The sequence below is a fragment of the Schistocerca cancellata genome, chromosome 10 (assembly GCF_023864275.1).
Source record: "Schistocerca cancellata isolate TAMUIC-IGC-003103 chromosome 10, iqSchCanc2.1, whole genome shotgun sequence".
NCBI lineage: Eukaryota > Metazoa > Arthropoda > Insecta > Orthoptera > Acrididae > Schistocerca > Schistocerca cancellata.
The window spans coordinates 105,082,408-105,094,815 of record NC_064635.1 but is presented as its reverse complement, the minus strand read 5'-3'; the positions used below and the strand labels follow the sequence as shown (position 1 = coordinate 105,094,815).

General features: G+C 43.4%; 1 protein-coding gene across 2 annotated transcripts in view; it reads left to right on the top strand.

Moving 5' to 3' along the window:
- LOC126106668 (mediator of RNA polymerase II transcription subunit 1-like) overlaps positions 1-12,408 on the top strand; it is an 861,203-nt gene that overhangs the window by 311,218 nt on the left and 537,577 nt on the right. Inside the window, exon 3 of one of the 2 annotated variants that reach the window (XM_049913034.1) lies at positions 7,903-7,993. In XM_049913034.1, coding sequence (XP_049768991.1) covers positions 7,903-7,993 — 91 coding nt within the window. Of the gene's footprint in view, positions 1-7,899; positions 7,994-12,408 lie in introns of both variants that reach the window. The other variant, XM_049913033.1, reaches the window with a different exon arrangement.

Sequence of the window (12,408 nt, the reverse complement as noted above, 5' to 3'; positions counted from 1 at the left end):
TGGCATCTTCAGAATCCAATGTTTAAAACATCAGAAGGCAGAAGGAACCACTACAACCAAGAAACCACAATCCACACCACAATCAAGGAGGCTGTCGATCTACACATCATCGGCAAGACGAGGAAAAGTACACTGCTGCAAAAATACGCTAACCTCCAGGGCAGGTAACTGGGGCGTTATCGGCCACTAGGCAGTAAAATACCGCTGGTTGCACTTCACCAAATAATAATACAAAATTCGAAAGTAATAACAGTCAGTAGAAGACGACTAATAGATTCTGCCAACTCAACACGCTCAACTTGTTGCTGTTCGTCTCACAGCGACGCTACGAGTATCAACGCCCGAAGAAACTGCATGATCACCAAGTAGTGGAGGTTTCACTACTGGGTTAATGTTCACTCAACTCAACGTCCTGGGTCCGGTGGACAATGAGGTTGTGGCCCTCGCAACTACAGCCCTTCAATCTGGCAATGCCTGTGTGCTGCCAGTGATACCGGTATGTCCTTGCGCTGCCGGACCTCGCTGCTACTCCGTCCCAACCGAACTACTCACACACCCCACCCAGAAAAACACCTCACGTCCTTCCAAAGATAGTACGGGTACTAGATATCGATAAACGCTGCTGCTGCCACTCGCGGGCAGACAACGGTAGCAAACGAAGTGGCGCCGGTTAACAGGAGAAAACGGGACGCCACTATCCCTATTACCCGTTGCCAACCTACCAACAGCACCAACACAATCCGCACACAGCTCACTCCATGTGTCCCATATTTACGTTTCGTGATTCTGCTATTTTTTCTTCGTTTACAGTTCTTACAGCAAATTGAAAAACAGAGAGAGTGGAGGGGGCGGGGTAGGGTGGGGGGGGGGGTGATATGTATACGTGAATATGATAAACCTCTTCCCTCAAAAATATCTCTCTTTTTCGTACCTCCTCTGTGTTACCACAGATGACGTGTCAGTGATCTCATTTGTGCTAAGATTGCGGTACACGCGAGCTGCCTGTTTGCTTCCACCGACCTGAGTGGAATGCGTTAAGTTCTAACAAATGTTCGCCAACCTGCAGTCTTCTATAGTTGTTGTCCCCTGTGCAGAAAACAGCTCGTAGGTCGTGATTCCGTTATGTTGAGGCTGTAACAAATTCTTAGCGAGTAACTGTTGTTTTAGAAATAAATTTCCAATCATCTTGTTGATACAAGGTTGCGACTCGCTTTTTATTAGACTACACAATTACATTCCTGTTTTAGATTCCCAAATGATTTCTATTCTTCAATAAATTAATGAGCTGCATATTTCCGTAAATTAGTATCACACTGTTCTCAACTATATGTCAGAATAACCATACTATGCTAATAAAGTTTTAACTAATACTGACTGTGGCAAACTCTACGTCTGTCTTCCGACACTACCGAACCAGCTCTCCAGCTCTGATCCTACAGCCGAACCACTTCGCCCGCCATCCAAGTTAGGCGCGGTCCGAAGATCACCGAAGTGGTCCGTCTGCCTTTTCGTGTAGCAGTTGTTTAATATTCTGCTGGTTATTAATACTAGTGAAATAATATAATGATAGCACGCTATTGAGAGATGCTTTTTTCTGAAATACAAGTAATTACGATGTTTAGTTTTTCTAATATTAATAAGAGAAGTTTATCATTCTGACCCACAACTTCAGTACGGAGCAGCCAATCGCGGAGAAGAACCACAATTTAGGCGGTGTTTCCCACGATACCCGTCCCGAACAAAGCATCTGTCATCGGTACCTCACACCACATAACGTCGTCTCCCCACTTCTGCCTTCTTAACTGCTCTAAGCAGAGTTCCTGAATATGATGGCTGCAAAGCCAGAAATATTGCACTCTCAAGTAAAACGAAGACAAAGAAACGGATTTCTTTAGCTGGGCATTATCAGATGTATTAGAATAGATTCACATAATCACGGCAGACTAAATATGTTATTAGTTTCCGTTTTCTGACTTTATTTTATTTCCACATTATTAGCAATCAAACACGAACCGTCTTGCAGAAAAATGAAGTTATTTTTGTCGTTTTGCCGAACAAATTTATCTCTTTTTAATGATTTCCGCAGGAGAAGTCAATTCACTTAAAACGAAGTGTACCATTCCGCATTATATGCTAGTTTCAACTCTTTGCTCAATCTGAAGTCCAGATTTTCATTTTATGGCACGTATGGCATTCTGCCATAATAAAAAATCAAACGTGAGATAATACAATACTGCCACTCCAACAAAATTGGCATCCCGAAAACCACACTGTAAAGATTATTGCCGGGTATTTCAGTGTGAATCTAAATATACGAATGCGCACTTTACACGTGGTTTACAAAATTACGATGCTCTTAGCGTGTTGGAATCCTGCCTCGGGCATGGATGTGTGTGATGTCCTTAAGTTAGTTAGGTTTAAGTAGTTCTAAGTTCTAGGGGACTGATGACCTCAACAGTTAAGTCCCATAGTGCTCAGAGCCATTTGAACCATATTTTTAGCGTGTTCTCTGATGTCCTGTTTCTTTTACGACGTAATTTGAGATCTCTTAATACTATATACTTAACAGACATACGTAAATGTTCAATTGAAGATAAGTACAGAGGCAAATTTGGCCAGTAATGCCGAATAAAATATTTAGTTTCAAATATATTCGAAGCTTCAGTAGAATTTTACAAATTTACCTTCCCTGAAGCTCCAAATATTTCGATTACAAGACATCTTCATCGCTTGCCTGGTACCTCTTCTAGGCTTGGCGTTATTTCTTAATTTGTGCTGTTTACATCTTTAATTTACAGAATGTCATTCTTTGGCAAATTTTAGATTGGTAGCAAAGAGTATTTTATCATTGTAACTTCCCACATGGCTTTATATTTGTTCCTACGGTTTGAAATAGTCTGGTGTATGCAAACATCAGATTTTTTTCATATTGCAAGAAATTTGTATTCTTTCTCTCTAGCTTTTTGCAGTGCTGTGTAGAAGTAAATGTCGTTGGAATACTACATAAAAGTGTTGCAGGGTACAAAAAAATCTGTTTAAGTCACCACGTAGCAAAATATTTGGATCTTTGAGCTGTAGGGTCTGGCTTTGAAAAGAATATTATGCCAACAACTGCTTCATTATGTTGCATTCCTAATCTGGATAGGATATGATAAAAAAATTATTCCGATGGTCTTGCGGTAGCGTTCTCGCTTCCCGCGCACGGGGTCCCAGGTTCGATTACCGGTGAGGTCAGGGATTTTCCCTGCCTCGAGATGGCTGGCTGTTGTTGTGTTGTCCTCATCATCATCATTCATCCCCATTACGGTCGGAGGAAGGCAATGGCAAACCAAATCCACTACGACCTTGCCTGGTCGGCGGTGCGGGTCTCCCGCATCGTTCCCTATGCTCCTCGGAGTATGGGACCTCACCATCATCACATACAATTACTCAGCACAAACTCTCTGAACAACATGCCGCAGTCCTACACATGGCCACGTGATCCCCCAGTATGCACGAAATTCCAAACAGAAATGTGGCGTGAACCGTAATGAGGAGAGCGAACACAGAGAATGAGCTCCAGGAGTCATCGTAGCTGCGCATGCGCAGTAACGCCCGTTTTCTGGCGTTCTCTGGCAACTGCTCCAATGATCCCCTCTTTTACACCAGTAATGCTGTCGTGAATCCGAAGACTGTTCTGAATGCCACAGTCAGCTTCACTAGGCAAAGGGTTGGTGAGGCAAATGCTTCGACAGCGTCGCGATCGATCCTGTGCTTATTTCTGCTTTTGCTTCGTTGCTTCGTCTTTATAGTCCATTTTATAGTTTTCACGTTCCGGACTACATCGCACGTCCAAGGGGCCCATCTGATGGTGCATTTACTACGGTACTTTCGACAATTTTACACAGGATCTGAAAGGACGACGCACAGATGCAGTTATTTTAGATAATTCATGTAGGCGTAGTTATAAATTTCTGACTTGTCAGTCTGGGCAATCTGCAATGTATACTAACGGAGGAAACCATGACAAACAAAGGTCGCGAAAAAATCAGTTTATTGCATAATCGGTTTCGACAGAGCTATGCTGTTGTAATTCAAAAGCATAAGATCCGATAACGACAGTGTAGCTGTGTCGAAACTGGTCATCAAATAAAATGCTTTTTTAACGATCTTACCTTTTGAAGGTTTCTCCAGTTGCCAGTTCATGTAGTGTTATAACCGGCTTTTTTGCTTTCTTGTCCTGAACCATATAGTTTCCTGTGTTGTCCTTCTTGTAAGCCACTTGGACACAGTAGGGGTGCTACCTTGTAACTAGATTATGGTTACAGTCGATAGTAGTAGGACAAAGTTTGTACCACCCCACGTTGCATTGCTACCAAAATTATTCAAGATGGCGGATTCAAATTGGTGGTAATAGATGTAGCAACCTCGCAATGACGTCAGGCCGGGAAGTTCAAATTTTGTCGGGAAAATAGGTCACTTGGGCTACATCCACTAACCTAACATGCTCCCCTCCCCCCTCACCCCCTCATCCCAGAAAATAGCAGGAAGCTTAAATCCCAGCAAGACAACGCAACACACCATGGTTACCTCCACTAACATAAGAAGAATTTGCGGGTGGTCCTACTGTGTCTTAGAAAGAGAGGTGTAATCATCTTACAAACCGCCATATGTAAAAAAACACGATCACAACGACCATATTACTATCACAAACAGTGTTGGTTCTACAGGTACACACAAGTATCCATGTTAAAAAGCTATACTGGCTTTATAAATCGAGGAATGGCATTACCTCCAAATTGAGTGGTTTTTCCATATAACTACCACGACACTGAAAACAGACAGCGTTCGCTGGAGTGTATATTATCAGACGAACAGTGCAGTTACACGCAGCTGACGATGCAACCTCATGATAAAATCACAGAATTTAGAAAGTGATTCGGGTAAGGACTGTGGTATGAAACCGGCATTTGCACCTCCCTCGTGCTGCTGCTAGATATTTCTGCAGTATTTGTAAAGCATTCTGTCATGATGCCATGTCAGAGGTTCTGTGATATATCCACTGGGGTATAGGCAAAGGCTGATTGAGAAGGATCACAAAGAGTAGATGGTGTGCTGATTGAGGTTGTAAGAAATGTACACAGGCTTTTTAGATCTCTAATGTTACGATCTCCAGTTGAAATGCTGTGTGGGATTTGGAATCAAGTCTTTCCATTCAACCACATACTCATACTTGCATTAGATCCTATGCAGAAGTCCTTTAATGATTACATCCACTAGTGAACCCTATTTCTGACACACCCACATACTGAAATGAGTCACCTTTTTCGAACCTATTAGCTGCAGTAAAATTTTAGACAGTCCCTATGCCTCTTGCAACTTTTGTCATTTATGCAGCTCTGCACATGTCATTCCAATGAGCTGAGCAGGGGTCAAAGAGAGCTCCTTTCCCTGTCAATTCCTAGGAAGAGGTGGCAGTCAGATGGCTTAACTAAGTGAAGGTAGCCCAAGTGACCTTTTTCCCCGCCATTTTCTTATGTTTGTGGAAGTAGCCATGGTGTGCTGCATTGTCCTGGAATTTTAAGATCTCGCCATTTTCTGGAGGGAGGGGGTGAGGGGGAGGGGGGAGGAAAGGGGGTTAGTTTAGTGTAGGGAACCTAATTGACCTATTTTCCCACCCAAATTTGAACTTCTCAACATGATGTCATTGCGACATTGCCATATCTATCGCCGCCATCTTGAATCCGCCATCTTGAGTAAATTTGGCAACATTGCAACATGGGGTGGTACAGGCTTTGTACTACTACGACCGATAACTACAGTTCACTACCGTCGCATTAGATAGTTTCAAAATCAAGTGGACGAGGAGGACGAGGAGGAGGAGGAGGAGGACAAGAAGATTAATGTTTAACATCCCATCGATAACGAGACCATTAGAGACAGAGCACAAGATTGAATTAGGGAAGGATGGTGAAGGAAACAGGCCGTACCCTTTCAGAGGAACCATCCCAGCATTTGGCTGAAACGATTTAGCCATTTAGAGAAATTATGGAAAATCTAGATCAGGATGGCCGGAGACGGGTTTGAACCATCGTTCTCCCGAATGCGAGTCCAGTGTGCTAACCACTCCGCCACCTCGCTTGGTAAAATCAAGTGGCAAATGCTCAACCTCTACATGTATTGTATATAATATTGAAGCTGAACATAATGCTAGACTACGAATCAGAAAAGTCAAGAAAAATTAAATGAACAAAAAATCAGTATTGGTTTGAACGTGCAAAAACAAGAACTGGCCAAATGTTAGACAGAAAAATCAGAGTGCAGGTCCGTGTTATGCCAGTCTCAAGAAATACACCACTGAGCTAAACCACTGCAATCACTGCCTACCAAGATACCGAATGCCGACTGATGCAGTTATTCAGCTTGGCACTGACTGAAAGTTGCTGGGAATTCTTCCAGGTTGTATGGCCTGGACCACATAGAACTCTTCTATCCCTGACGTTTCGTCAAAAGCTACGTTGGACATCTTCGGATGTACTTCTGGCTGAGTTTGCCGACTGACGAGTCGGACGTCGAAAAACGGCCTAAATACCGTGGAAAGTGGGCGTGGACTGGATTTCACGAGATAGCAGAGATAAACCTTGTCAAGGATAGAATACAACTATCGATCATAGTACGTGAAAGATAAAAACTTCTCATCGATTCTGTAGCGCCACTGTCCATATATCGCTTACTTTCAGGGCTTCTTCTTATCTGTTAAAATTTTTCCCATGTTTATATATTTCGATGGCTTCTCTGTATAGCCATAGATAATAGTTCATCACAGTACATAAAACTTCAGTTTCCTAATATTTCACTACGTTATCAGCCGACTGAAACATCCGGTCGTGAAAGCCTTTATTGTATGACTGACTGAAAGTGTTGTTGGATGTTCTCCTGAGAGATATTGTGTGAAATTATGTCCAACTGGCGCGTTAGATCGTCAAAATCCAAAGATTGTTGGAGGCCCCTGCCCATAATACTACAAATATTCTCTGTTGGGGAGAAGGAAGATTTCATTCCACCGGAAGTAAGGGCTGACTGTGGGCAAGATGTCCAGGCTGGACAATGTGTTGGCTGACCTCACCAGACTGAGATCAGCAGATGGAAGAGAGATGCAGAGAAAACAGATTTACGGAGGAAGATTGCTGGCGAAACCGAGGCCCATCAGAGTATGTGGTGCGAAGAAGTAGAAGAAGAAAAAGAAGTGACACACTTTATAGTTTATCCTACCGCCTATATGATCTATGATGTTTAATGAGTAACTATCGGAACGGTTGCGAGTAGAACTAACCAACCAAGACGCTGGCAACATTGCTAAACGGCACCAATATTACGCGTAATTTTAATGCCCTACCGAAATAAAACCGGAGTATCTGAGATGAGATAAAGAGTACTTTAATGGCCAAGAATGCATGAGATACTCCATTCAAGTAGCAACGTCGGCTGCAATGTCGTATTTCCAAACAACAATGTTGAGCCCACTGTGATTTAAACCACCATATATGGATGGGAATGGGCTATACAAAAAACTTCTGGTTAGGCAATGGTATGACACAAATGCGCAAAAACACACACGACAATTATTGCAGTTTTCATTTTCTATCTACATACCTACTCAATAGAATACAGCACACAATAATTTTGGATAGTTTACTATATTTTACTGTATGCTTTTCCAGTAGTCGTTAATGGTAAGGTGATGTATCAAACATAAGGGAAATACTTGTTGCCCTGTGTAAATCAAGTTACATGAGCACATTGTAACAGTCTCTGTACGATATTTGTTAACACTGATCAGCTGGCACTTTACACGTGGTTTCGCTTTGCCTGTTTGTGTGCTTTTTTCTCTGATGCTCAGGTTTCCATGTTTCTTTCCAGAAGAACGCCCAGCTGATACAACAGCAGCAGCAGCAGCCGCTGTCACCGGCCAGCCCGGGGAGTCCCCCACCACCGCTGCCACCCAGAGCGCCAGGTAAACCAACCTCTGAAAGCTAAAGTTACTAGCAGCAGAGCAGTCAATGGGTGGCTTGTAAAGATTTGTTGTGAAGTAGTTGGCTGTTTGACCACTGTTCACAGTATCTCTGTCATCTAGCTCTACCACTTGTTACACGTATTCTTAGATGGTGACAATTATCATCATAACTTCTGAATAGTTTGCGTTAGGACGTTCCAACTGTACGTTTGGCCACGGGGCATGATGGGAATTAGTATATGCATGTATGGCTTGGTTTAGGAACAAAGTCCACTTGCATTTGGATGGGTTTATCAATAAATTGGAGCATTTGGTGGAATAATAATCTGCATTTCGCCATCGAGAAGTCTCTTCACAGGTCACTGTGTGGCGTGCAACGTCCAGTCACAGAATAATCGGTGTGATATTCCTTGATGGCAAGTGACTACCGAACGTTACGTGAAGGTTTTGGAAGATGATTTCATCCCCATTATCCAAAGTAACCCTGATTCGACAAGATGTGGTTCATGCAAGACAGAGCTAGATCCTATCGAAGCGTTTGATGTCCTGGAGGAGCATTTTGTGGACCGCATTCTGTCTCTGGATACCCAGAGGCCACTGGCATGGTCCTCGATTGGCCGCCGTACTCTCCGCATCTGAACACTTGCGACTCATTTTTGTGGGGCTATATTGAAGACAAGGTGTACAGCAATAACTATTTCTGAGCTGAAAACAGCCATTCAGGAAGTCTTCGAGAGTATCGATGTTCCGTCACTTCAGCGGGTCATGCAGAATTTCGTTATTCGTCTGCGCCACATCATCGCCAATGATGGCAGGCATATCGGACATGTCATAACCTAAATCCGAATATCTGTAGTGACGTTTACATGTTGAACAGAGTGTGTGCATGCCGTAGTTTTTCCGCAGTTTGTAAGTAATTTACGTTTTTTCATATAGTTCAATAATTGTCACCCTGTAAGTACATTTATCACTCCTGTGAATAGACATCCCCATACCTCCTGTAAGAAGCTAGTTAGTTCAACGGGGGAAGCACATCCTTGCGTGCTGTACACAGTCCTCCTGTCATTGTGCTTCGGTTTCAGGATACACAAGCACAATCGAAAATGGTTCAGCACATACCAAACAAGTAGACAGCCACACTGTGACAGCGTAGTGGCGATCCACCCATGAAGGAATACAACTCGTCCACAATAATGAAACTCCCTGGCAGGTTAAAACTGAGTGCCAGACAGATACCCGAACTGAGGACCTTTGCCTTTCGCAAGCAAGTACTCCACCGACTCAGCTACCCAAGTACGACTCACGACCTGTCCTCACAGCTTTACACCCACCAGTACCTCGTCTATCACCTTCCAGACTTCACAGAAGCTCTCTTGCGAAAATTGCGGGATTGGCACTCGTGGAAAAATGGATAATGCAGAGACATGGTTTATCCGTAGCCTGGGGAATGTTCTTCCCAGGGTGAATTTTTCTCTCTGCAGTGGAGCGTGCACAGATATGCAAACTTCTTGGCAGATTAAAACTATGTTCCAGATCGAGATTGAACTCGGGACTTTGCCTTTCGTGGGTAAATCGCTACCGATTATGCCACTAAAGCAACCAAGCCGTCGTAGTTACCAAGTTTTACTCTTCCAGGAAGTGTCATATCACCGAACTCTTTGTTGCAGAGTGAAAATTCGTTCCGCCCCACAACAACGTCAACGACATGGAGCCTTCGATTACTACCACAGAAAGTAACAGAAGAAAGGTCAGTGTCCCCCACGGCGTACTGCTGCCCCCCTGGGCCAGTATCTGTGGCGTGGTGTATGTATCAAGCAGCCATTCGCCTGTTTGACAACGTGCCACAGCATGTCCGTAGACCTGGTGCAACAAGGGTCGCGATTCATCCATCCAACCAGGCGACACTGTCCCGTTGATCCACGGTGTAATTTCGATGAACCTGCGCCCGTTCCAGTCGTAACTGGTGATGTCAGTGGGTCGACATGGGAACACGTGTCGTTGTCACCTATTATGGATCTCCATGATCAACACTGTCTGCTGAACGGCGTGCTTCCAAACACAGCACTGTACTCCGTCATCAGGTCTGCCACAGATCGCTGCCTATCGTGATATACAGAAGCCGCCTATCGTGATCGACAGTACGGGCAAGCTTACAAATTCCAGATCTGTGACTGGGCGTGTACATCGGACACCTTGCCGTCTACTCTTAGTTTCACTACCCTTCAACCACTTTCCAAAGTTGCTCATGACAGCTACGTCGTCCATACTGTGGGTGGGAGCGGAAGAGGGTGGGGGGCGGAGGGGGTAGGCGATACTGGAGACCAAGTGGGTGCCGCGCCCCTTCCCCCTATCTCATAGGGAGAGGAAAAAATATAGTGTAGTTAAGTGTTTTTGTTTCAAGAGAGTGATTTAAAAGTCGGTATTATGCAGAATTTTAATAGTTTCGGAAGGAACTTTTTTTATGAATACCTTAAAGTCGGGACCGATGGCCTTTGTAAAATGGTCCCTTCAACCCCCACAAACCAACCAACCAACTTAAAAGTCGCCAATCGTCTTATTTATTTTATTTTATTATTATTTTTTTATTTACACATCAAGTTCCGTAGGAACAAATTGAGGAGCAAATCTCCAAGGACATGTAACGTGTCGGTACATCAAATTACAACATAAAAGTTATAACAGATAAAAATAATGTGTTTATGAACCCGAAAGTCAAGCCGTAAGTTTAAGTAAATGCAATCAAAAATACAAGAAGAATCACCTTAATTTTTCAAGAAACTCGACAGAGTAGGAGGTGTGGCCCATAAGGAAACTCTTCAGTTTCGATTTGAAAGTGCGTGGACTACTGCTAAGATTTTTGAATTCTTGTAGTAGCTTATTGAAAATGGATGCTGCAGTATACTCAAAATGGTTCAAATGCCTCTGAGCACTATAGGACTTAACATCTGAGGTCATAAGTCTCCTAGACTTAGAACTACTTAAACCTAACTAACCTAAGGACTTTACACACATCCATGCCCGAGGCAGGATTCGAATCTGCGACCGCAGCAGAAGAGCGGCTCCGGACTGAAGCGCCTAGAACCGCTCGGCCACAAGGGCCGGCTTGCAGTATACTGCACACCTTTCTGCACAATAGTTAAGGAAATCCGATCCAAATGCAATGCCGAGTATTAACTGAGTGAAAGCTGCTTATTCTTGGGAATAAGCTAATATTGTTAGTAAGCAATGACAGTAAAGAATACATATATTGAGCGCCCAATGTCAAAATACCCAAACTCGTGAACAGGGGTCGAAAAGAGGTTCGTGAGGTTACACCACTTATTGTCCGAACCGCCCGTTTCTGAACCATAAATATCCATTTAGGATGGGAAGAGTTACCCCAAAACATAATACCATATGACATAAGCGAATGAAACTAAGCAAAGTTGACTAATTTTCATGTCGAACGATCACTCACTTCAGATACCGTTCGAATAGTAAAAATGGCAGCATTAAGTCATTGAACAAGATCCTGAACATAGGCTTTCCACTACAGTTAACTATCTATCTGAACACCTAGATATTTGAACTGTTCAGTTTCACTAATCATATGCCTATTCTGTGAAATTAAAACGTCGTGTGCCGGCTTCGGTGGCCGTGCGGTTCTAGGCGCTCCAGTCCGGAGCCGCGCTGCTGCTACGGTCGCAGGTTCGAATCCTGCCTCGGGCATGGGTGTGTGTGATGTCCTTAGGTTAGTTAGGTTTAAGTAGTTCTAAGTTCTAGGGGACTGATGACCACAGCAGTTGAGTCCCATAGTGCTCAGAGCCATTTGCACCATTTTTTAAAACGTCGTGCTTTGTTGAATTGTGTATTAGAAACTGTAAAAACTGAGTCCTACTGTCATTTAGCGGTAGTTTATTTTGTACAAACCATGAACTTACGTCCTGAACTCCACTATTTGAAACCGAACCAATTTTGCACGCAACATCCTTTACTACCAAGCTAGTGTCATCAACAAACAGGAACATTTTAAAGTTACCCGTAATACTAGAGGGCATATCATTTATATAAATAAGGAACAGGAGTGGCCCCAACACTGATTCCTGGGCCACCTCCCCCATCCCCCCTTGACCGTGCCCCAATCAGACCCCACATCACAGCCATTTTCAACACTGTGAATAATGACCTTTTGCTGTCTGTCGCTAAAGTAAGAGGTGAACCAATTGTGAGCTATTTCCCGTATTCCGTAATGGTCCAACTTCTGGAGCAAGATTTTCTGATCAACACAATGAAACGCCTTAGTGAAATCAAAATATATGCATAGCGTTCGAAACCTTTTGCTTAATCCATCCAGTACCTAGCAGAGGAAACGGAATATAGCATTTTCTGTTGTTAAACGACTTCTAAAACCGGACTGTACATTTGGTAGCAAATCT